At 40.8% G+C, this 27008-nt stretch overlaps 1 protein-coding gene and 1 long non-coding RNA gene across 3 annotated transcripts in view; one reads left to right on the forward strand and one right to left on the reverse strand.

The window, feature by feature from the left end:
- Nucleotides 1-3064: 3064 nt before the first annotated feature.
- LOC134629178 (uncharacterized) lies at nucleotides 3065-6467 on the reverse strand. The gene is made up of 3 exons (XR_010094057.1): nucleotides 6381-6467; nucleotides 3698-3925; nucleotides 3065-3601 (listed from the first exon to the last, which is right to left on the reverse strand). It is a non-coding gene; the product is annotated as an uncharacterized LOC134629178 (long non-coding RNA).
- dlc1 (DLC1 Rho GTPase activating protein) overlaps nucleotides 4886-27008 on the forward strand; it is an 84481-nt gene continuing 62358 nt past the window's right edge. Inside the window, exons 1-4 of one of the 2 annotated variants that reach the window (XM_063476243.1) lie at nucleotides 4886-5332; nucleotides 6269-8186; nucleotides 12421-12555; nucleotides 12673-12801. In XM_063476243.1, coding sequence (XP_063332313.1) covers nucleotides 6333-8186; nucleotides 12421-12555; nucleotides 12673-12801 — 2118 coding nt within the window. In that variant the 5' untranslated portion in view covers nucleotides 4886-5332; nucleotides 6269-6332. The remainder of the gene's footprint in view (nucleotides 5333-6268; nucleotides 8187-12420; nucleotides 12556-12672; nucleotides 12802-27008) is intronic. The other variant, XM_063476244.1, reaches the window with a different exon arrangement.

Below are 27008 nucleotides of genomic sequence, written 5' to 3' on the forward strand. Positions count from 1 at the left end.
ACTTGGTGACAGTGGGAAGGGAAAAACTCCCTTTTAACAGGAAGAAACATGCAGGAAGACCAGATTCAGGAAGGGGCAGCCATCTGCTGGGACCTCTTTGAGGTAGGGGGTGTGCCTTCTTCATGAGACTTCTGAGATGGCAATACAATGCTGGCTGTCCAAGCTCTTTAACCATGCAAGAGACCAAAAAAAGAAAGACCGGATGGTCCACTTTGAACACTAGTGGGACTTTTATGAGTGTGTGAGGATTTTGTTTCCACTGTTGTCATAAAAATATAAGGTCCATCATTTGATTTGAAAAGCCAAAGTAGTCTATTACAGTTGCATACATCCACACCGTATATAACTGCTATCATCCACAGTTATAATGTCCTTCAGTTGCATCATTTACACACATAGACTCAGTGCCCGTTCCCTAGGAAGATTAGATTATTTTAGCCTATTATGGTCTGTATTCTTAATAACTCGTACTTCCTGTTCCCACGCTTGGAGTCACACTATGACCCGTGATCAGTGGGCCTCTGGGTTTCTCCCACAACATTGTCTTTGAGGTTAGACCCACACAAACAAAGCAAGTCAAAATCAACAAATGAATAAAGGCAGTTTTTAAAATCAAAACAGCAAGGCAAACCTCTTAAGTTGCATCATATTCATTGAGATATTTCATTCAAGAATACTGTGACTGCTCAAGTTCCCACCCAGCCCTCAAACACAGTTATTTAGACTAGCATGACTGTAGACAAAAAGAGTTGTTAACCACAGGGCATAGCAAGTGACAGGAAAGAATTGCAAAGAGCTTGGTGTGGTTTGCAGATGTTATATTTAGATCATCTGATGAGAAACTTTGTTTTGTTGTATTTTTAGTGTTAATACACCTAAGATCAATTTTCACAACTTCTCATAACTACCAGGCAAGTACAGTGTTTTTAAAAAAAAGTTATTTAAAGAAACCCTAAAAAAGAGCAACAAGATCTACTCAAAGCCGTCTTTGTATATGAAAGCACTGAAAATGACTCAGTTATGGGAGGGACAGTATTTTTTTTCTCTGCAAACGTCACCTAGATTTTCCTACATGGGCAAACACTGCGTTCTTCAATGCCCATGATTTAGACTGACTTATTTTTCCAATAATAAACTATATCAGTGAGGAATGTGGGGTTGTTTCCTCTGGGCCCTCGCTGCTCCACTTAAGAATCTGACGGGTTGAACAGTGGGGGATTATAGGGTGAATCATGAATGGTCCTTTCTTATCCATGTATGTGACTGATCCAGACTTGTGACCCGCACTATTGCATGCCTATAAAAATGGTCATGCTCATCCTTTCTTGTGTGGGACTTTGAGTTTGACTTGCAACAGTGACTCCTAAGGCAAATACGTGTTCCCATAAAAAACATGACTTATGGCATGACTTAATGGATGGCAGATCTGTTGGTAAAGCCAGACTGAAATATTGCAGAATCCTTTGGATAAATCCACTGTGCCCATATCAATGAAGAAAGTCCAATCAAAAAACCCTGAAATATCTCATATCCTGAGATATATTTTAACATCTTTTTGTGCTTCCTGCTAAAGGTCAATTAAAAACAAATGATCTGTCCTGGTATTGTCATAAATTTGTGCCATAATTTTGTCTCTATTTATTTAGTTGAATGCTAAGCTGGCTTTGTGGTTTATGACCAAATATTTACACAATGATACAAAAAAGAATCATCCAATTTCAGAGTGCTTCAAACCTGTAACAATGAAAACATGTACTGTTAGAAAGACGGGATTTGTGAGTTTCACGTGGTTGCCAGTAGGTAGTGAAACCTATCCAGTGGTAACTCTACACATAACTGAAAACTTAGCAAAGAACCAATTTTTGTACCAATTGTATGCTTAGGCACTTTGCTAAAAGCAGCCTGTTCCAAAAATGCATATTTTGCCAAAGATAACAGTTTGACATGCAAAAAATAGTATAGTATAGTATAGTATAGTATAGTATAGTATAGTATAGTATAGTATAGTATATCTGCACCAATAAAGAGATTCCCAAAGAGCTGTTAGCTGAAAACTTGGCATATCTCAGCATGCTGTGCAACATGTCTTTAAAAAATTGAGGACACTGGACAGGTAGAGGACTTGCTGGAGCGTAAAGAAAGAGAGGGAGACCTAAAAAGAAACAAAAATGTCTGCAGCAGATGAACAGCATCTAAAGGTCACTGGAAAAACTCCAGCAAAGACCAGACATGGGACATGAGAGATGCATCTGGCCCTTCAGCTGATTCATCTACTGTTTGCCAGAGCTTCATCAGAAATGGTCTCAGTGGAAGGTTGGATGTCAGGAAGCCATTCTTAAGGAAGACAAACAGGGAGAAAAGACTGGGGTATGCTAAATCACATAAGAACTGGACTGAAAATCAGTGGGAACAGGTCTTATGGAGTGATTAATCAATTTTTGTTTTTTCAAATTCTCGTCAATATATATGTAGCTGGTCAGGAGAGACTGTCAGGAGAGACTGTCAGCAGTGGGTGCCTGAGTGTCTGTCTGAGTGTAAAACACAGTGGAGGCTCTGTCATGTACTGGGGCTGCATTTCAGCAAATGAAGCTACTGTTCTTGATGGAATTGTGAATGCAGTAAAGCACTGTCAGATTTTGATCCACCTGCAATATTGTCTAGAAAGCTTCTGATTGGCAATGGCTTCATTTTTTCAGCACGATAATGATCCCAAACACACTGCCAATGCAGTAAAAGCATATCTGGATAGAAGGACATTATCAGGCCTGACTAGAGCCCAGAATTTATTGAAGAAGTACGGGATCATCTTGATAGGGAAGAGAACAAACAGCAGCCAAAAGCCAAGCCAAGAGCTTTGAATGTCTTTCACAGAAGCCTGTAGAATTACTCCTGAAGACTTCTTAAAGAAATTAGAGGAAAGACTGCCTAAAAAAATTTAGACTGTGTTGAAGAATAAAGGTCGTCATACCAAATATTGGCTTTCAAGCGTGTTAGAAATGTAGAAAACACAGTTTTTATATACTGTATTTCCATGTATGTTTTGCAAAGTACATCATTTAATCTGCCTACTTGTATTTTGTGTTCAGTGTTAAATATTAATTGGTGGCATGCTGGCAAGCTTTGTCTACATGAATGGAGAACATTCCTAACAGTTTCCTAGCTGAAGGTCAGCATACATATTGTTACGTCATGGCTGGTATGTTCACATTCTTGTATTTAGTGCCTCACTGAACTTCCACAGTAGTTGTAGATTTGTACTCACATCAAAGCTACATTTTGCTTTAACCTCCCACACTTAGTGCTTCGCTGCTCTTCCAGTTCACACACAACTGCACACACAGAAACACTGCTGATGGGCATTTTGTCTTGCACATGTTGTTGCCTAAATATGTGTTTTCACAGTATCACTGGTGTATCAGATTGTGGCGTACACCAGTTGCCCTGAGGACAGGCAAGATGGTGTGATTGGCAGGGGAAGGCATAGCCTTTTAAATTATAGAGCAGTATTGGACGTCCGCAGGAGATAATGAGTGGATAGCCTGAGTCATGCTCTGTGTCGGGCTCCGCACTTCAATCACCAACCGTATCCACATGGAAGCTTCTGTAACCGAAAAAAAATCTGCATTTCATTACATGGCACTTGGTGTAAGAGTGCAGAGTGCATCATATGACATGCAACAGCAGAGTCTTGTTGTACTTGGATGGCTTGCCCTTGAGTTCGACCATCTGTGTCCCCGGAGAGGCAACATTTATGGTAGTGCACAGTTTCCCAGTGCAGCCCCTAAGAAAAGACTCATCCAAAGCTTCAGCTCACATCTGGATGACCCAGAGGTTAGAGGCTGGGGTTAGAGAGATAGTTGGAGGGGGCTTCATTCCAGTTTTCTCTTGTGCTTGGACTGTCCCTGTTGGTATGCAGCTGACCCAACTGAAACAAACAAAAAAAAAAAAAACAGCACAAAAAACACTCATTATAAATCTGATCATAGCTGGACTTTTAGTGAAATTAGGAGATTACTTACATTTTGAGGTTTTCAATTGGTCCGGGCTTTCCAAATGAAATATTCAGCTTGTGCTATGATCCTAATTTCACTATGGGTTTAAAAACACATTATATCAGTTGGTCTTTGTGATATAAAGAGCATTCATTGCCAGCTTTGCCCTTCCTTTCTGCAAAGTGCTTCACAGAGAAATTACTATATTAGGAAATGAATTGCTGGTATTTTGGTCCTAAATAATTTTTTTTTCTTCCCACTTAATCTCCTTGAAAAGAAAATTGTCAGGTTCGTAGCACTTTTAAAGCCGTCTCCATTATTATAAAGTATGTTTTAATGCTGAAATATGATTTACCATTTTAGTGTTTTTTTAAATACCTCCCCCCAACTAGATTAACTATAAAGATATCTTGCCTCGTATTTTTTTCATGAGTGCCAATATTTTTATCTAAGAATACTTGTAGTTACAAGATGACAAATTTGCTGCAGATATAACTGCCAAAACATTAGAGCAATCTCAGTTGGCTCGTAGCCCGAAGTCTTACGAAGCAGCCTGTCTGTTACTAATCAAAGCCAACTCCTCCTGCCCAGCTCAGTGAAATAGGGAGCTAAAGAAGAATGAAGAAAATGTCTCCTGAAAAGAGAAGCAATATTTCTGAAATAGCGAGTAGCGAGTGTACAGTAGAGGAGGGTGGAGTGTATGGTGTGCTTCGAGAGTTGTGAGACGGGGGATGGGGCTCCTAAGATGTGACTCAGACTCACTGTCAAAACCAGCGGGGAGGGGACCTGATGAGAAAAAAGGATAGAGCGGAGGAGAGAAGGGAGGGCTGGGAGAAAAGAAAACCCAACCCCTCTTACACCACCTCGACTCTTGAGCGTTCAGCGTCAGCAAAAACCATAATGTGATCAAGATGGAAGTTGTCCATGGACTTTTCACTGCTTCCCGGCTTTCTGCCTTCCTCTGGGGGCTTCACTGCCTGTCCAACAGTTTTACAGCGAAGATACTGACTCGAGTCTAGAAAAAGGCTCGTAGAAGCTTAAAGTAAGGACTTCTTGCTTGGAAAGAGTGAAGTTAAATTTCCCAAACGTGGACAGATTTCATTTGATGGATGAATGAAAAGTCAGCTTGAGAAACATCTCTTGGCAAACTGCATTTCAGGAACTAATTGATCTGCAATCTTTGGTTTGGATTATATATTCCACTTCTGGATTTCCACAAAAGCTTTCAGATTATGTTGCTAAACAATGTGTCATCACTGGAGTATTTATGAGAAGTAAACATCAGTGTTCCTCCACTGTAGAATGTGGAGTTCGGCTGTCAGCTGTTCGTTGGAGTGCAAGTAAGAGGAGCGACTGCTTTTTGGACCATTCCCTTATTTTACATATAACCAAATCAGGTACATGTTTGTGCCAAAGGGTGCAAATGGCAGTTAGAACCATCATCCTTATGACTTAAAATGAAAATTTGGGAAAAGAAACTCTTCAAGCATGTCTTCCATTTTTAAAATACTTTCAATACACTTAAAAAAAATCTGATTCTTTGTCACAGACTACTTAAGGTGGCTATGCTATGTTGTTTTAAATTGTGTTATTTACATAGTACAGAATGGTTTTCTTTAATCAAAATATTTTATTTGTCTGTCTCGACACATAGCAGATTTACGGAGTAGTGTTAATCTTGCATGATTTACATTATGTTTCTTCACATCTATAAATTGAAATCAACCACAAAAGGAAGAAAAAACACAGAGCAGTGTAATGCAGTACATCTTAGTTTGAATTCTGTGATAAGACTTGCACTTGGTTCTGTGATAGTGTTGGATTCTGTTCCAGTTTTACTTCAATCTACTTCAGTCTCTTATTTTTGTAGGTGAATGGGTGCAGAAAGACTGTTAACCAACACCCAGCACTTTTTCAGACTGTTTTTTTTTTTCACTGTTAAAATGGTGCAAATCTGACAAACTGCTTTGTTTACAGTTTCCTGTTTGTGATAAGATAAACAATCGGAGGGATGTCTACATTAATCTCAACGATTTAAGCTTTCTCCGTCTTAAAAAATTAAACAATTGTTAGAGATCAGAGTAGTTTACTTGTAGTTGCCAAGCTGAAATATGGAAAAACTCTGCTTCAAAAGAAATCGGTTTCCTGGGTTAAATTAATACACTTGGGTTGCTTACTTGAAAGTTGAAGCATTATTTGTACGTTCAGCTCCTGCAAAGTGAAAACTTTGCAACACTGGCTATTTCTTATCTCCTTTTCTCCTCTTGTTGCACCAGATCTGGTCCTTCTATTTAACCTGGCATCAAAAGCAGCTTTATGGGATAGCATTGGCTGCCCATCATGCCAGTAGCCATACGTAAAAGAAGCTGGGAGGAGCATGTGACTCACCCGTCAGGATTACAGTACAGCTATGATGATCTGGATCTCGTCTGCTGTCATGGGGTCAAAGGCGATGGGCTATGGATGGGTTCTGCGGGTTCCAAACAAGGTAGACGGGCAAGGTGTTCCTCTATGCCAGAGGGATGCCACCAGCTGCCTATAGATGACCCTGCTCAGACTTGTGAAGGTGGAGCTTCTGTGATGAATGATGATACTGAACCGGAACACTTAAAACTAATGGAAAACAATGGAAAGGATTTGCAGGAGTCAGTGGATCGGTCTTATGAGTTGGTGGGTGCTGGCATACTCCCAAAGACTGACTCTGACTCAGAGGATCTCCAAACCACAAGCCCTGGGAATTTTGGAGAGTTTTGTAATTCAAACAGTGGTATGTCTAGTGCAAATATTTCTTGTGCAACTGATAGCAGTGATAAGACTATCGATAATAAAAGTGATTTGGGCACAGAAAGTTGCCAGAATCACAGCATGTGCGATGACAGTCTCTTTAAAAGTGCACATATCTCTCACCAACAATACGTCTCTATCTCTTCCAACAATGTGCCTCCATTGTCTGAATGTGCTGGTGAGCAACCTGGCAAAGTTCCAAACCATCAGGATACAAAGGGGAGCCATAGAGAGGGTTACAGCAGACCTCCTGAAATCACTGGGGCCACAGTAAACTGGTGCTCTGCTGGCGAACAGGAACCTCAAACCGACCTCCCAGATGTTGAAGAAAGCAAGACTGTCATCTCTGACCAGCCTGGTATGAATGCTCTGCTAAGCTCAGCAAATATGGAGGGTGGTGAAGCACTGTCGCTAATCAACAAAACTGTGGAATCATTAGTAGCAGATGGAGAATGTGACAAAGGAATATCTGAGAGCCGGAGTGCATGTTCTGCTGACAAGCAAGATGGATTGAGTGACCTAGAAACTCTAAATGAAAATACAGGACTGAGCTGTCTCTCAAGAGTCACTATAGGAGAAGAGCGGGACCATGAAGACTGTGCTGGACCGTTGGATAAGGATCATGGTTGGGAAATATCCAACCAGACATTGTTGGAGCAGCACAATGTTGAAATGTTAGCGGAGAGCAGGCCCCAGGGAGAGAAAAGTGCACAAGCAGAAAGCAGCGAGAAAAAAGGACACGTCAGACCTATTGAATCATCTGATGTTAGTGTCATAAATCAGTGCTGCTCTTTAATGGCAGACAGCAATGTGTCATCTAAACAAATGAATTCTGGACATGCAGGAGATGCCATTGGGACAAACACGACACAGTGTGCAGATAAGGATGTGAAAGGTTCTGTAAGTCAGTCACTGGGAAATACTGACCAAAGTTTAGGTCCTGTTAGTGAGGATCTCGCCATTCCTCATCAGACAGAATATAGTTGTTCAAAACTGGACACTATACCAGAGATCAGCCCTGTGGAGGCAAAAGACAGCTCTCTACTTCATGCTCAAAAGAATAATGATGTTAACAGTACCCCAAATCCAGCTGCTGAGCACTGCTGTTTGGATGATAAACACGAGGTTGCTGAACAACACACGCAAAACCTGCCACCATGCTCTACAGAGGTCAACGAGGGACTCCATGGTAACCGAGCCTCAGGTCCTCACTTCAGTGAGTCACCTGCCTCTGAGGTGGCAGATGGTCACAGAGAACACCACCAGCCAGGAGCCACAATGGAGGAGTCAAGGGAAGACGTACGTTCAGTTATATGCAACGATACACAAGACGGCAGTTTGGCTTTAGATGGAACATATGAGCATGCAGATCAGAAAGAAGACAACGTGTTCAAAGTGCGGCTGAGAAAGGTAAGAATAAATATGATACAGAAGTGGAATGGATGTACAATTACTAGTTTACTACATGTATACTAGTTTAGATCAGTTTTGCAAGTTCTGTCTTTGTAATTCTGTGACTTGAATGCTTCTAATGAACAGACACTTACTGGGCACACATAATTTTGGTCCCACACTCTGGCAAGTGTCTCGGAAAACACTGACTTCACTCTCACATGCTTACAGATCTGTGAGGGGGCTGTGTGGAAGGGGGGGTCTGTGAAATGTTGTACTTTTTCTCAACCGCTCATTGCAAAACAAGGTCCTATAAGGGCATGGAGACCATGAACGCAGAGGGGCTGGAAGCTCAAAGTAATCTCTAGGGTGAAATGCTTAAACTGTTTTCTCTAGCAAATACTGTATCTTGTGCTGTTTTCACACTGTTAGCAGCATGCTTATGTGGTACAAAAATATACCAAAAATCTTAGAAGCAGTTCGTGGATTTGGGATCAGTGAAGCAAAGCAACAATCAAACAATCGAAACTGTATTCACTAATAAGTTGCTGTAGTTTCAGTCCTTTTAAAATAACAGTAAGAAGCCCATTAATTTCAACTCAGGGCCCATTAAGAAGGCATGTTGTTTGGACAAGAAACGTATTGTGAGAAGTTAAATTCTTGTATGACATTCAAGATCAAATTGATCACACTCTTGTAAACAGTGACACATCTGAGTTTGTTTTATTATAAAAACTCGTGGAACGTTTCATATTCATATTAATTCACCTATTTTGCATTAATCAGAAGTATAAATATTTATAGTAACACCATTTATAAGAATGCCAAGGTAACTGCAAAGAGCCACACAGATATTTTCTGATAGAGACTCACTGATATAGGATTTTTAAGGCTCATACCAGTGTTTGGTGATTTAAATATCTGATATTCCAATTGATATTTATTCTTTGAGAGAGACAAAGCATAAATAGATTTCCCTAACACTTGTTGTGTGTAGTTATTGATGGGTCCCTACTAAGATAATATGACATTTTTTCCGTCACAAGTTGTGGATTATTCGTTCACTCTTGACTCTGCTCTAATCCACTGGCTGTTGTGTTTGTGATGTCCCCAGATACATGTTGCCATAAGTGAAGTTAAGAGTTGTGGGCAAAGTTTGCTGCATTATTACCCATAACATGGTTGAAGAGTATTTCTCCTGAATCTTCTTTACTTTTTACATGTATCGCCTGTTATAAATGTTGAAATGGCTGTATCGGCAAATAGCCAACATCAGCTGGTATTGGCATGGCTGATATATCGGTTGGGTTCTATTTTTTAATATACCATATTGTTAGGAATTATAATTTCTCATATGATGACACAAGTTATGTTATTACAACTCATTCATTATTTGTTTAAACAAAAGGAGTCCATGTGCAACTGTGCAGTGTATGGTTAACTATAGCTTGTTGGCTATAGTTTACATTATGTGAAAATAGTGCTGATTATTGTGCTATTGTTTGGTCATATTCAGTTGTTTTGTATATAAATCTATTGATGTGTGCTGCCATGACCCTAATAATATACCACAACCCCTTCCTAATAGTAGAATAAAATGCAGGCATACAATAAAAAAAATATTTGGCTTGTAGTCTAGAATAGAAACCCTAAAATCAGCTGGTGCTGAGTGGTTTATGTGTCATATATTGACACTCTGGTTATAGCTGTGTTCCTGAAAAGCCTATGGGTTGTGTAATCCTAAAGATTATCATAGCATTATTTCCACATAAATTTTTTAGAAACTTTGGAGCCACTTTTAGCCATGACTAATGTTGAAGTCAGTCCACCAACTGCCAAAAACAATAGGTCATACTCCAACAGGGAGACATGGAAAACCAGTGCCACATTTTCCCCTGGCTCTAATTTCAAACTTAGGATGACTTTAAATACCCCACCAAAAAAGCAGGATTTTGGAACTTGAAAAGAGCAGTTAAGCCAGTGGAAGAAGCCAAGACAATTCATCTACCATATGGTAATGGCTTGCCTCATCTTTGACAGCAACGTGATTTGTGTGTCCAGTTTAGCGCAGGAAATGTGCCATATAGAAGACCATGCTGATAAAATATCAATTAAAAATGTATAGCTTTATCCCACGGGACATAAAAAATGGGAGAAGAGTGTTTTCAATATCACGAAGAGAATTACTGAGCTTATGTTAGTTTCTTTAGTGGATAATGACAGAAGCAGCCTGGAATGATCTCTGACAAGATATTGTACTGACTAATGATTGCATCCCCCAGTAGACCAAGTTTTTGTTACAGATTCAGCTTGTAAAATGAACCCATCTGGTTTGCATAACGGCTCGAGATTAAGCTGATATTGGGCTTTGTTACTGTGTTTATTTGTTTTAGCAACAAGGCCTTATCCTGACCCCAAGGCCAAACTGGCTCAACAGTCAGCAGACAACTTGGCAGCATCACCCTCAGTGCTCTCTCTTTTCCTTTTTGGCCTCTTTGTCTGTATTAATTAAGAGAGCCCACTCAGTGCAGAGGTCTGAGAAATGGGATGCAGACTGGCTGTAAGACAGGCGACTGGGGGGGGGGGGGGGGGGGGGGGGGGTGTCTTGAAAAAAGAGCAAGTTAAGGGGAAGGAGGGATCTAAGAGTTCAAACAGTGTGGGAAACATCTCCCATCTCAAAAAAACAGGAAGTTAAGTGGAATGTGACAGAAACCTCAAAAATGGGAAAGACAGAAAAGAAACCTTCTGAGAACACCCAAACCACCAGAATGCCCCTAAAAACGTTGCCTCCGAGGCAACTGAAGTTTACGCTTGCACTTGTTTTTCACTCTGCCGTTTTGTGGTTGTTTTTGCCATCCCGAGCCAGATGCTTTTGTTCATTCAGCGAGGCCTCGTAAAGATGTCATTGTTTTACCACGGTACAATGTTTCATTGTGATACTTTGCCAAGAAGATGGGACCGTAGCACTGCGCGCTGCGCTCTGCCACGAGCTAGAAATGTCAGTGAATGCATCAGTGTGAAGCGCATTTCCCCGACACACATGGCATGTCTATTTGCGCTCTCAGCAAACCGATAGGATCTGACTTTGACAGCCTAATTGGGCACTAACTGGAAAATAAATGTAGAAGCAGTCATAAGACATTATTAGGGTTGGAGCTGGAAGCCAGGCGCAGGGATGAGGCTACCTTTAGTATGCTGACTCTATTAGCACATTTATGATTAAGCCATGCTGACCATTTCAACAGACACATTTATGATCTGTAAAAAGTGCATAACCTAAAGATTCCTCTTCAAGGTACTGCATGTAGAGACAAACCAGGCATGAAAGCCAGCCTCACATCCACTTGTTTTTGTAGCTTTGCGTAAGCATACAGTCACAGTGGCTGTGTGTGTGCCATGAGCTCACTCTCATTAAGAGTTTAACAGCATCTGTTAGCAGGGATTGTAACAAGGTTTGTTTGCGGGTAATGGGCCAGCCATGAAATTTCCTCGGGTTCTTCTCAAGGGTGAAGCTCAGACAGGGAGCCACACCCGGTGCCAAGATAAGACAGGCAGAGGGAAATGAAAACATACTGCTTTAAGCAGTGAAGAAAAGGATATTACACGTTTTACTCCTGCTCAAATTGCATGAAAACAACATAGAGCTTAAGGTTAGCAGAGGACAGAGTGGTAGGTGGAGTGTGATGCAATGCTGGATTGTAGCATGTCGGTCTGCTTGTCTTGCACAAGTCAAACCACCTGAGGTCAGTATGAGACTTGTTATCACAGCCCTAAGATGGATAAATTAGCACAGCAGATTAAAGGGCAAATAAGTGGAGCGTTAAAGTAATGACAGAGGCGAAACAAAAGAGATAGCCATTAAATGGCCACAATGTGTAAATCAGCTATTGTAATTGGCTGAAATGGAAGGTTGCTGGGGAACACAGAGGAACAAAGAACAAAGGAACAATTAGATGTATTTTGTACTTGAAATCATGCTTAAAAGTTATAAGCCTTTTAAAACAAAGTCACTGACTCTGTGAATAGTTCTGATCTTACTGTATAGTACTGACTTTTGGCTTTTCCGGTCACATTTCTAATTACATTTCACATATATATTTCATGTTTCTGTTCTCTTCCTGATCATCTGGTCACAGATCACAGATGACACTGGAGAAAAAAGTTAGAGAAGTGGAACATATTGATTTCGGCACATTTAATGCTGGTCTTAATAGTTTTGTGAGTTTGACTGTTCTCCACTGATCTGTCTCAGCATGGGCATGCTCGCTTGGACTCGATGGTGCTGCTGCTGATGAAGTTGGACCAGCTAGATCAGGAAATTGAGAATGCCCTCAGTGCTACTTCCTCCATGGACAGCACAGCCACCTTCCATCGACGGCATCACCCGGTACCCGCACAACTGAGTTATCTAGCTGGATGTGACAGCAGTTTTTTCTATATTTGAAACTGTGCAGCAGTTCGGCGTTCTCAGTGAACTATATTGTTTGTTTTTTTACTTGTGCAGGAGTTTGATTTAGGATCCTCTTCAGCAACGTCACAACCACCCACACATCCACATGCTGCTGTTGTTGCTGCTGCTGCTGCTTTGTCTTCGGGATCTCCACAAGCCCTTGGAGCAAAGCCTAAGAGTGGGGTAAGTCAGCACCCGAATGTATATAGAAATCATAACAAGGTTCCAGATTCCAACTGCCTGATCACATTTTCTGGCAAAATGTCACTGACGTGACTAAAACACATGGGCAGTTAAAATATGAAAATATTTTTGAAAATGACTAAAAAGCCAGAAAATAGAATAGACAAAAATAGCAAAAAATAAACTGACATTAACATTTAAACTTAAAAAGCAGTGACAATAAAACACCTCATTTTTCAAGGTGAAAGATCAAATAAATGTTAATGAAATATAAAGAATATCCTGCATATAAAAAGGTACATTTCTAACATAAAATAGTTTTTTTCTTTCACAGTATGCCAAAAAAAAAAAAAACTGTAACAGGAAATAGTCTTCGCGTTTAGCTTAAGTGTTCGAACTAATCATTTTACAATGTGAGTCACCCGTTCACACGCCAGTTGTAATGGAGCTGCCACAGAAGGCGCCCGCCTGATCTCGATCAGCTTACAGTCTGGTGATCTGCCCGATGATACTTGGGCATACTGAAGAGCCAGGGGTTGGAGAACCAGCCATTCAATAAGTCGATAACCTGCTTGTGCCTCTATAGCCACAACAGCACACTACAAATCAGGCACTACTCTTAACTTCCGAAACACTGGTTAAACTGGGGCCACTGTTGCCAGATTTTAGTCCTGAGGCCTATTTCGCAAGACATGAGCTGACACGGGTGTTTCATTGTAAAATGTCAAGGACACAAATATGCCTATCATATGACTAAAGTGGTATAGTGGTTAAGTTACTCAGTGGTGCTAGAATAGATGAGACAGCTACTAAGAATCCCAATCTCAGGCATGTAATTCAAGACATAAAGACCTGATGCAGTTAACATCCTCTGCAGGTGTGAAACAGAATGGCATGGTGGAGAAATACCCAATGCAAGTATTTGGCAAAGAGGAAGGGTCTTGGGTTATCTTTTTGCTTGGGGGTGAAGACTTTTTTTTGCTTCCATTGAGATGTATGATGAGATAGTGGGCTGAAGACAGGAAGGTTTGGAAAGAGAGGAGGGGAGGACACACAGTAAATGTCCCCGGGCATATTTGAACCTGGACCTCTGGAATAGCCTTACAGTATATTGGTCACCTGCTTCATCCGGTGAACACCCGTGAAGGCTCTAGGTTTTAACATTTAGTAAAAAAAAGTAAAGGTTACCAAACTGAGTGCACTTACTATCTTTCAAATCAAGTGGCTGGAGGTTGGTTGCAGCCCTATAGATAACAGTGTTGCAACCTGATCTTTGAGAATCACTGAGTTGGACACTCAGTTAGGCTCCCAGTTCACACACGCACACCAAGTGTACAACTTCTTCCTCTGACTCTATACATGCCATTTAATATTTATAGGCCGTGCAACAAAACCTTAGTTTGCATTAGTCTGGGTAAGACTTGCACAGAAACTAGACCTGTGTCACAATATGTCTCCATTCAGAGGTCCACTTCTATCATGTTATTCTAGAAAAATACATTCAATATTTTTTGATGAACAGCAGCAAAAAAAGAGACATATTTTCCTATTCTGGGGCTTTCACTGGTTTTCCTTTACTTGTTTCTACATTCTGCCACCAGAATGATGTAACTATGACCTCCACTCCAAATTGGTCCATAATCTTACTGAGTAAACAGATTTAGGTCCCCACAACACTAGTAATATCTGGACCACACAGACACACATACTCAATCTTCCAATTGTAGGAATGTCCCTCAGCTCTCAGAGCTTAGCAAAGCAGACGTTAAAACTCTCTAATTAGCTGGTTCCAAAGATCTAGATCCCTTCACCCCATCAAAAGGGTCAGAAGGGGGGGTCTGGGAGGTGAAAAGCCAGGGCAAGAGGGAGCAGTGGGGGACACGCTTCGAGTGAGACGTGTGTCTAAAACCCTTGCATGCTCACTTAATGATTTTGTCAGCCTTGCATAGCCAGTGCCTACATTCAAGCAAGCCTTTCTATGTCAAAACTGGTTAAAATGACATAGAGCATAACTTTGTAACCTTACAGAAGTGTCTGAGTTACTTTAAAAAAAAAAAAAAATTATTAATTTCACGATTTATCTGTTGCAATGCCACAGTTGACATTGCTGTGTGCTGTTTATCTTCCCTGCCGTCAAAAAACATAAGAACAGTTCTTGGTTCATTTAAAGGGTACATATCAACATCCTCAGTGATGTGTGATTTATTATGTCTGTAGCCAGCAGTTTCCACAACCTCCATTCCTACAGTAACCCAAGGTAACTCACTAGGCTTGGGTAAACACAGCTTTCACTGTGCCTAATAGAAGGCCTTTTACAGTGGTGGCCCCGTGGAGTGATTGATTGAGGCCAAAGAGATGAAGACTTGGTGAAGGGGATCTCAGTAGTTCATAGTTGCAGGGGTCCTTTCAGACATAAAATGTTGTGACACCCACTTAATCTTTTTACGTACACAATACAAATCCACTGCCCTTTCCTAAAAGAAAACAGGAAAGGCAATCTGGCAACCTATTGGCTATTTCTGGTGGGTTTAGCCTCTGGAGAGGACAGGGGTTCTGATATAGCCAGCAGATATCTGGGCCAAGACTGTTTGATTATTTTTATTTATTTTAAATGCTTGAGTTCAGTTTAGATTCATTTTTTAACATTGGCAGGTTGTTGGTATTTGTCAGGTCCATAGACTTTATCAAAGATGAACAAAGCTTCTGGGTGGAAAAATGAAGCCAGTGAAGAAGGGTTAAACCTGAATTCTATCTCAGGGCCACCAGATGGTAATGGCTGTGGCTGCAAAAAGACTTCAAGTATTATAGAAGTGTATAGATAAACAGATTTCTGATTTGACCTTTGGGAACACTTTCCTGTTGGGTTTATGGACCTTAGACACATTTTGAGTCATAGTAGATAAAAAATAAAGCCTGTTTTGTAAATCTTGGTTATGATATTTTTTTTAAACGAAGGATTATCAGTGCTTACTCTTTGGCTAACAACTTTGGCTAACATTTTATTTTTATTTTATTTAGTAAAAACTGGTTTTAACTGTGGGGCAGCACGGAGGCACAGTAGTTAGCAATGTCACCTCACTGCAAGTTTGAATCCACCACCTGGCCGGGGCCTCTCTGTGTGGAGTTTGCATGTTCTCCTCATGTTTGCGTGGGTTCTCTCTGAGTACTTCGGCTTCCTCCCACAGTCCAAAGACATGAAGTTAATATGGGTAGGTAAATTTATGATTCTAAATTGCCTGTAGATGTGAATGTGAGCGCGAATGGTTGCCTGTCTCTCTGTGTTAGACTTGCGATATTCTGGCGACCCGTCTAGGGTGGACCCATTGTAGCTAGGATAGTGCTCCAGCCTCTCGATGACCCTAATAAGGATAAGTGGAAGAGAATGGATGGATAGTTTTAATTGTTATTTTCTCTTTAGTTACATATAATAACTTTGGTTAACTGGTAGTTTTGAGATAGCACTTTAGCGGATGTTACTTTTCCACTCCTTACCAGGACATGCAACCAGTGTTTGCTCTAATATAAATTCAGACTGCAAAACAACCTTCTAGTATCAACAGTCTTGTCACTTACCTGTAGACATGAACACACACGCAACTCTAAATAGAGATTACAGGAAAGGCAGTACGAGGCAACTGTCTAAGCTTTATTTTTCTTTTGTGTGGGTGTAATCTCAGGTTATAATAGGAAATAACTTAATCCTAATTCCTAGTATTAACTTTTATTCTGTACTAATGACAGCTTTTATAGATTGTACATGTGTTGACTGAATTGCCAGAAGTGCTTATAGTACAACAAATGCATCATCACAAAATGCATCTAAATCATAATCAGGTTTAATTACCACCCCTCTGACACACCGTCGCCAATATCTAAGCATTATAATAGAATAATAGGATTTATTGAAAAGCCTCTGAATTATATAAAATTAGGAGGCACCTGTACTTTAGTTGCCCCATACACAGTAAATTGTCATATCCAAACAATCAGGTCATACCCATAAAACAAACCTTGTATTGTCTCAGTACAAAAATGTTGAAACAACCAAAATCCCAGATAGCCTGCTGTAAAATTAAAAGGGAAAAAAAACCCTATTAGGAAATCTCTCGCCCTTTTCTGCATCGCTTTTTCACCAACATTTGTACATGTTGCCGTGAGCATCTCTTGACATCAGTTGGGAAGGTATTTCCAAGTTTACACAGGACAGAGCAAACAACATATCTCTTTAGCAAACCGGGGGGTGAGTGCGGCCCGACTGAAGGTAAAACGCTACCATACACGCTTCTGTAATTTACGAGAGAGAGGAGCCAAGCTGAAGCAATTAGAGCACAGTCTGGACCGTCTGAGAAAGTAAAATATGGGCATAGTTGATTTGAAATAACTGTTTAGCTGCAGTTTTAATTCTTTCTGAATTCTCTGTGATTCCCACATGTACATCAAAGCATCGAGAAAGCTGTGGTGAAAAAGAGTGACACTCTCATCGCTGACATGCATGCGTTTCTGTGTGTGTATGTTTGTGCAGGATGTGCTAAGAGTAAAGTGTTTATCATTTTTGCATTAACATTCCTTCCATTTCTTCAGCTGGATTATGCAAGATGTGTCTGGTGTTTGTGCTGACACTATCCCCATGACACCTCCATAAACACAGTGCAACACTCGGATGTAAACACACCGCATCTACTGAAGCACTGTCTCATGCTGTCCCGACCTTTACGTAACCACGCTAAAGGTGATATGTGGTTGTATCTGTTTGTGATGAGTGGACATTCTCTTGGCATGCGCAGTATCATTCCTTTGCTGCTGCGGATAAGGTATTGGGTTCATGTGAATGCATTCTTGGCTCCTTGCAAGTTTAGCCGGTGGGTATTGTTAGCCTCCAGCAGGTGGCTGTTATTCTTGCATAGAATGTGAGCCGAACATTCAGCGGATGTTGTGCTGCAGCAGGTGTTTGTTCTTATGCTGGAACTGCTATTCTTTACTCTTGAGTGTTTTTGTTGGCAGGTTTATATTACTTGCTTAGTGTGGCAGGTGTCTTGAACTGTTGGTTAGCTTGCATTATTGTGTTGCAACAGGTGGGTTTTATTTGGTTTATAGACTAGTAGGTACACTGATTCGAATGTATATTGTATTCATGGCTGTAAATAATGATTATTTTAGTTTTTTGGTTTGATGATTATGTACTGATTACATTACAAGTTGGTTTCATCAACTGTTTTCTAAAAGTCACAAGAGCATCTTTACATACCTTTTTTTTTTTTTTTTTTTTTTACCTTTTTTTTGCATTCATTTTACATTATAAAGGATCAGAACGGTAAAAAGTATAAAATTATTCATGCTTGACCATCTTAAACCAGTAAACAGGTGTAATAATTTTAAACTAATACAATCCTAGTATAAAAATGAGTATTTATTTGTCCAAAATTAGAGTAGATAAGCACTCTGTAGTGACATTACTGCACCATCCGCAGTGCAAGAAGTATTTGTTGTGCGACTCTATTTTTAGGGCTCTGCCGCTGCAAAGGATGTGCCAAGTCACAGAGGCGGGCGGAGCCTGCTGACCCTTATCCACCTTCCTTTAAATGTTACAGTCGGAAACAACATATCAGTCACCTTGGGCAGCGACAGTTCCCATGAGCAAGGCATGTAACACAGAAGCTGCTGAACAAATCGCATAACTGCCCATTAAATTTAGCACAGGGGTGTTTCACATGTCATGCACATGATGACAGGGAAGGTGCTGGCGGGCACCACCTCTCATCCGTCTTCGGTGAACATTCTGTGGAGCGGTGACCTTTGACCGTATGTTTGGATCTGTATTCTGTCTCCATAGCAACAGTATTCAGTTTTACCTCTGGTTTCACTGCCAGTGAATTTAGAAAGTAAAAGTTTCCATATCTGGGTTTATGGGATTGTTTTGTTTTTTTCTGGGAGGGATGATTGATTGAGAGATATTTCTATTTCAGAATGACGGAAAGACTCTACTCCCTGTCAGTAGGTTATGTATGGACATGGCTCTTTATCTGTCTGGTGGACAATAGAAGTGCTGTGGTTTGCGTGCTAAGGTCACTGGCAGATCTCTGCTCTGTCCTTCCTCCATGTTCCGGTTTGGCAGCCTCGCAGTCCCCAAACATCCTACATCCAGACCACACCTTCTCCGCGTCCCAGGCAGATAAAAGTCTGAGTATTTTGCTACTTTCACTGCCTTTTATTTATCTTTACATTTACTCCCACTCTCTCCCACTCCTGTCTGTGGTCAATAGTCGACACAATGGGCAACAGGCGTAATTATGTTTACCTACATTCCACCCACGTATTGGCTTAAAGGCTGTAGTAGGCCATAATGAGTGAGGGAGCTATGAAACCAGCCACCATTCAGTCTGTCAAGGGCTGCCAGCAGTGGCTCTGGTCATGGCCATGCTAGCAGCTTTGTGTAGTGTCATTGTCCCCAAGGTCAGTTCTCTGCTGAGCACAGCTGTAACAAGGAGACAAACAGGGACCTGCTGTGGTTTCCAAAAAGAGGGTAAGAAAAAAGAAAAGGCTTATGTTTGGAACAGGATGTGGAAAATGAATTTCTCCTCATGCCCCATAAGGAAATTCCTGTTGAATCAAGGCTAAAGGCAGTGCATAAAGTACTCCAAGGGAATTGATTCACAGTGCCCAATAAGTGTATTAGACTACCTGTCACAAAAACAAGAAAGCAACTGTCGAAAACATATTTAAAACTCATAAAAATGTATCATTATTTATCATTTATCAATCTGAACTCGTTTATATCCAAATTTGAGCCTGCACCTTGGACTCAGTAAGAAATGAATCGTTCATAACATTCAACCACTAAAATTCTATTTTTAAGTAAATAACTGTAATTTGGCATTGTAATCAAAATATATTAACTGTGCTTAACTATTTTTTTCTGCTCTTTTGTAAAACGGGGCAGCATGGTGGCACGGCGATTAGCACTGTTGCCTCACAGCAAGAAGCAATGTTCCCTCTAAGCTGCGCGGGTGTGCAATTGCGCACTGCTGGCACAGTCTCTGCGCACAGAAAATCTGTGTTGCGCACACAATTCTGTTTTGCAGTGTTAGTCAGTAAGTGACTGGCTGCTCCCGTATGGGATTAGAACGATGCCACCTTATCCCACAGTCCAGCCAATGATGCGATTCACACTCGTATATACGCAGCTAATCAACGTCGTTGACAGGCTATGACAGCGTCCTTATGAGCCGATACCGGTGTTTTAGCTAGCAAAGCGGTGTGGCTGATGTGGAGTGAAGCCACGTTAATGACAACGTGTACAACCATTGGAGAGGTGAGCAGGACAGACGGAACAATTGACGGAAAAAGTGTGGACTTTATACCAGTTTTTAAATTGTGTTGATAGGCCAAACCAGAGTTATGATAAAAATATATGCAATGTTTGGTTTTCTTCCTGAATACTATCGTTGTTTATATTTACTGCGGGAAGAAACAGTAAAAACGGCATTTTATAAGGAAAACGCTCAAAAGCACTCTCCGCCTGTGAGCAAAAACAATACCAAAAAAACCCCACCCTTTCCTATTGGTGGAAAAATGTACCATGTCGACCAATCAAAAAATGATATGGCAACATGGCATTTAGTTGTTTAGGAAAGGGGGGAGGTTTTAGGAGTGACGGCGGTGTTTTGAGATGTGAGAGATTTGCGACGTTTAGCGCAAATCTTGTGTAGTTAGTGTGTAGTGTAGTCAATAGTTTTGTTGTGTGTGTCAGAACAATGAGGCGACTGCTGAATGCTACAGGTGTTACAGGAGTGATACGTCTGCTGTCAGGCCTGCAGGTATCAGGCTGTTGTTCTACTTTATCTCATAGAGGACAGAAATTGTTTTTTAGAGTGGCACAAATAATTTGTGTGGCATCAAATTTGATGCAGAACACCTGATTGTTCTGGAAATAGTTTGAAATGTTTATTTAAAACGCCTTGGCTGCATTTTTAGGTAAACAGCTGCAAAAAACTTTGTTGTTTGCATAACTCAGTTACGTTTTTGAAGAAGTAACTATATAATTAATTGCCCAACATTGGTCATTATTTACTGTATTTTGCAGACAGAGAGTTACAGGACCCTCTCCCAGACCACAGAATCATACTCATAATACAAGTCAGAGCTTTATTTACAAAAAAAAAAGAAAGAAAGAAAACAAAAGTTGTGTTTTCAAAATTGGAGTTCAAGTTATTTTTACTTCCAATAGTGTTAACATACTACACAGGTCATGAACAGGATTTTTTTTAAATTTTCATTGTAAGTGGGCTAAAGCAGTTAATTAAAAGTAGTCTAACATAAATGTAAATGCTGTAATTTGATTATTTTAATAAACCATGTAACTTGGATGGATTCGATGCTGGCGTGACCACAGTGCACACGTCTGCTGTTGCTCACAGTGGTCCAAGGGACCGCTCAGGGAGTTTGTGTGTTCGCTCAGACACATGAAAAATTAGAGGGAACATTGGCAAGAAGGTCCTGGCAAGATGCCTTTCAGTGAGGAGTCTGCATGTTCTCCCCGTGTTTGTGTGGGTTCTCTCTGGGTAAACACTCTGGCTTCCTCCCACAGTCCAAAGACATGCAATTACGGGGTTAGGTTAATTGGTAATTCTAAATTACCCATAGGTGTGAATGTGAGTGTGAATGGTTGTCTGTCTCTATGTGTTAGCCCTGGAAGAGACTGGCCTCCTGTCCAGGGTGGACCCTGCCTCTTGCCCTATGGTAGATGGAATAGGCTCTCTTTAACTCTTTAACAGAAGGAGTGCTCTGTTTCAGCAGTGTCATGAATGTCAAATATCACATGATTCTTAGTGTTTACACCCTCAGCTCAACGGCAACTCTCTGTTTTTATGATAACATGTCGTGGCACCGCCCCCAAATCACACCAGCCCAATCATCAATGCGATTTACTGCCTCCATATGGATATCGCTGCTTTTTTTTTTTTTTTTTACTTAAATGAATCATACTTATTCATCCATAATTACATTAAAAAAATCGCTTGACTATTGGTGTCGTGGCATGCACTGAGTCAGTGAATTGAAGCGTGAATCGATTACATAGAGGACACTGCAGAACGTGTAGCAAATATTTGCAAGATGATGGTACTTGTTGACACTAAATCATGAGGATGACTGTAAAATGCAGGCATCTGGAAACACCCCTACAGATACACAGATAATGAAGTGCAGTAAATCACAGAACAAATAAACAGCGTCTCAGGAACACAGACGCACACATGAACCCACTGTAAAACCAGGTGCAATTTAAGATACACTCACTGGGGCGTGCGGTTTGAGGTTTTAATTGGGACGTTTAAGTCAAGCGTGTGTTTGCATTTTTTTGTTTTCCATCCGTATTTGCCTTGAAGTTAGATTACCTCAGTCAAGAGATACTTGAACCTCTTGCTCAATTCTTCAACTTTCCTTAATGTCTTAAGGAAGGAATGCAGCCCACTGGTGTTTGGTGTTTATAGCTAGATGTGCTTGTGGCATTTGAAGTTGTATAGGTGAGGAGTTTACATTTAGGTCATGCAGGACAAGAGACTTGAGTGACCTGCTTTGACTGGATGTAGTGCCCTGAAAAGCGAATGGTTAAACCTAAAGTAGATGTTACAAAATCATGACCCCCGCGAGTGAGTAGCTGTTTTTGCCACAGCACAGGGCCACCATAATCTTGTGCAGAGGACATTCTAATCCCCCTTGTTAACCTACTCTCAGCTTTGTCCTTAAAAATGTCAGCACCTAATCCTGTGGGCAGCATTGTTGTTGCAGTTGGGATCTTAGCTTATCCCTATTAACTCTGGTCCATAACCCACAAATGTGACCTGGTGAGAAGAAGCAGGTGACACATTTAGTGCCTTAATGAGCGTAGTGAAACTGGAGAGATGTAAAACTAAAATTATAAAACTACTTTGTGTGGCTTAATCAGTGGTTTCCGAACTTTTTATCCCACTTTTTTCATATTGCCCTTTGTGGAGCTACTTTAGAGTACAATCCAAAAAGCAATAACTAGGCTTACAGAGTGATTAATTAGTTTTAGATATGATTGTGCGTATGCCTCAATCTGGTGCCAACCATTCTGTTTTGAAAGAACCAAAAAAAGGAGGGAAAAGAGCTGCATCAGTATATGCTCTGCATGTTCAAACATATGCCTAAGGTGTGGTTATTTGTTCTACTTGTCAAAACATATACATTAGACTGCCTGCTTTCGTAGCACGTTATCTGTTTCTTTTTGCTTAAATTAAAACTTTTAAAAGCATATTTCTCACTTTGCACATTTTCAGCTCAGATTCTTTTTGGCACCTGCTTGCTATGGTACTGCTGCTCTCATTAGGCTTGGTCATACAACAAGCATGGAAAGCACTATTGTCCCTTAAGATGCATAAAGTGGTTTCCTTAATGCTTTACTCATATGAGGTAAAGCAATGGCATTATTCAAACAGAGAAAAATAAAACATTTTCCTTTTGGGAGAAAAACGGTCCTGGTCGGACAAGTGAAGAGTTATTGTCTAGTCTGGTGATGGAATCCAAGGGCCACTGAACAGTTCACAGTTTACGCTCCACCACTAAATCCTTCCACAACAGCGCCTGAAACCAGAAGTCCGTTGCTTTGGCTTACGTGTGTAAACAGAGTCAGATGTATGGGGGTGTCTGCGTTTGTGCACATCTCACCCTCTCTTACTCCCTTTCAGTGGACATCAGCACGTACAGAACATAACTCATGACTCAAGGTTGGGCGAGGGAACAAGGTCTCAGCTGGCAGTCTCGTGCATGTGTGTGAATGTGAGCAAGTGCACAGGTTGTACGGTGAAATCTTTAACCTCGTCACACAGCTAAAGACTGAAAGTGCACCCATTCGTGCTGTAGGTTTTACTTGAGCTTTTTACTGCATTAAAAGATCACAATAAACGTCACAGAGACATTTTCAAGCATCACCTCGTTTTGCGAGGTCACTGTTAAATCCAACATCTGGATGCTACTATACCTTTTCTGCAGGAAATGTTCCAATGGATCATTAAACCAAGTCATCGCATCACTTCCTGTTGACACATTCTAAGTGTGACATATGGAGACTATTAAAATGAGGGAAGGGGATGCAGGGGAGAAAGGAGAAAATATTTGGGGTAGATAACTGTGTGCGTGTGTGTGGGAGGGGGGCTTTTCTGGAAAGGAGAAGGTTAAATGAAATTGTTTCCCACGTTTCCCTGCACACATGGACTCTTGGGCTCTGAATAAATTCCTTTGTAAATGCAGGGCAAAAAGAGCACATGAATGCCAGTCAAAATACAGTGAGTTCCAGATAACATCTCCAATGTTCCTAGGAAAGCACGCACACACAGTCAGATGCGTTTCTCTTTCCTCTGTCAGACACACACCTTAAGCATCTAGTGCTGGAGACGCAAGCTTACCTGGGCATAAGCCATCTGCACCGATTTAGCCATTCGCGTTAAGTGGCTGAGAAAAACGTTTGGGTTTGCCTGAGCCCCCTAATCCTTGGCCAGCACAAACCATGGGTGGTCACACACACTCGCACATGCACACAAACACACACACACACTCATACACACACTGCAGCTGCAGTGCTGGAGGGGGGTGGGAATGAGAGGTTGGCGGTGGGGTTGGAACAGGCCTGGTGGACTGCTTGGGTTTGTTGTGCAAGAGCCACATGCCAGTGGCTTGCTTAACAACTCTGACTACCTCACTCACACAGAAAGGCATGCCACACACAATGAGGGGCCATTACTGAGAGACAAAATAATATTTGTTACTAGGACTGGGTATTGAAAGTCTTTACTTGTTTGTCTATAAGCTGTCATGTTTCCATAGTACAAGATAAATTAACCTTTCAGCTACTCAACCCAGGCTTTGAACGTCTCTTCAGCAGGCAGCAGACCATCTGTGAGGAAGCACGGGCCATGCTTCAAAGACTCTTTAAAGATAGCATTCATTTTTCTCAAGTGGTCAGTCTGTTACACAAGTAACACATTATTTTCTTTCCTTGAAAACAGGTTGACAGGTTGGTGTCTGATAATGATTAACACACCTATTACTGGTTGTTCGTTCATATGTCCTTGGCATCTTACCTTTCATACCTCTTCCCATTCACTTGTCTAGTTGTAAATTTTCTCGCATTGGCTGTTGTGGATGTCCCAGTGTAACTGCAGTTGTTACCATCTAAATTCTAACTCTTAAATATCAGACAAGCTATATATTATTGAGAAAGCTCCAATGAGTCTGCGAGCATTCCAGGAGGGTTAAGAGTGGTTTTGTAATCCCCTCTCATTACCAGAAAATCTGGGCAAGTACGGACCGACGTCCCAAACCAGATGAATGTCAGAAGCAGGGCTGATGTCACAATACCAGAAATGTAGTAGTTGGTAACAGCACCAAACCCATGTACTTAAACGTAAACTCCTGTATTAAAAAGTAATTTTTTATCACCAACATTGTTGTGGCAGACCATTTATTTAACATTTATTTAACATTGAAGGTTTGTAATTAACATATTCACATAACATGTGAAGGTTCAAATTCAAATTTTATTTGTCACACACACAACCATAAAAAGTATGACATGAAGTAAAATGCTTGTAGCTGTGCAGTGCCCTATTTCAAGTGAGAGAGGGTCGCCTCGGGAATGGCGTCTGGTGTTAAAAATCTGCCAAATCAAACCTGCGGGATTCATCCGCTGTAGCGACCCCTGGTGAATAGGACCTCCCATATTTCCGTTATACAAGGATGGTCCAGCAGAGGTAACATGCTCGCTCTCCGCTCCAGCTCGCAAAGCTCTGTTGTCAGATGGAGACAGTGTACAAAGTAAGTGCTACAACCGGCCTTGGGCCATGCTTGCTTGTGCTGTTGTTGGTCAGTCAGTCGCAGAAATGACATACACATAGACTTTAATTCCACACTGGGGAACTTCACTTGTTACACCAACACAAGGGACAGGAAGAAAGAGTGAAGAGTGAAGTTCTAACATTACAAAGAGCTGAGGTGAAAACAAGTGTTAAAAGCAATGAAAAGTGTCATATAGACATATAGTACAAATAGTTAGATAAATATTTTAAAAATATATACCTGATTCCTGCTTGCCAGGAGCACTTAACAAACCATCAAACATTAAAATAACTGAACAGCTTTTAGAGTAAGGCAGTGATATTAAGTGTCAAAGTTCTCCATACTGTTCCAATCAAAATATCCAAAATGTTTAGTAAAGTAAATACATACATAAATACAAAGAAAGTTTCATACCTGGATTTTTGAAATGTATTCACTAAAAGTGATTTGTTGGAGAAAAAAAACCAAACCAAGACAAAAACAATTTCACCAAACTGCTGCTTAGAATAATGACCCTAATTAACAACCCTACAGTGTGTAATCATGCAGGCACGCATGCTTGCAGGCCACTACATACTCATGTGAGGCAGACACATACCATACCCCCTGTGCCCCAACACAAACCACTTCCAGTAAATTAGTGGCAGTAAATGAGGCAGCTGATGCCTGTGTGCTGTGCAGCCTGCAGCTCCCCAGTGGACACTTGACACGGCCTGGGCGACCCCACACTGGGAGAACCTGCACTGTGGCATGCAGAGTGGGGGAGAACAGAAAAGCATTAAGAAAATATGTGAGTGTGGTGCAGTGAAATCACTGGTACTTACGCGTATTCGTTAACATTCTTGTGCTCATAAATATATGAACATATTTCTAAATGTATTTATTATCTGTAATTGCTATCATAAAGTGAAACGCAACAGTACGTGAAAGGTGAGGTTTACACTGTGTGTAAGTGATCTCATGGGTCACTGAAAGGAACCCGTGGTGTCGTGTTTACACAATAAGATGGGTGCACTGGTGAACTGAAATGTCTTGTTAGACCTAAACAGAGAAGCCACACAGACCTCCCATATTTCCATCATACAGGGCCAATCCTTTACAGTTGTAGATGAAAATACAAAACATTAGCCATTCAGATTTTTTTAAAAAGAAGCTTTTTGCTATAATATAAAGGAATAAGATGTCTTGTACATGTACAAATTCTGAATTAATGTAGTGCTGTTTAAATATAAAACGCTGTGTGAGGATATATTTCAGCATTTTGGTAGTACTTCAAATAAAATTGTATATTGTGGAGAAACAAGAATAATAAATACTCTGTTTCTAACCTATATCCAGCTAATAAAAAGGCAAAA

This window comes from Pelmatolapia mariae, linkage group LG6 (assembly GCF_036321145.2).
Source record: "Pelmatolapia mariae isolate MD_Pm_ZW linkage group LG6, Pm_UMD_F_2, whole genome shotgun sequence".
NCBI lineage: Eukaryota > Metazoa > Chordata > Actinopteri > Cichliformes > Cichlidae > Pelmatolapia > Pelmatolapia mariae.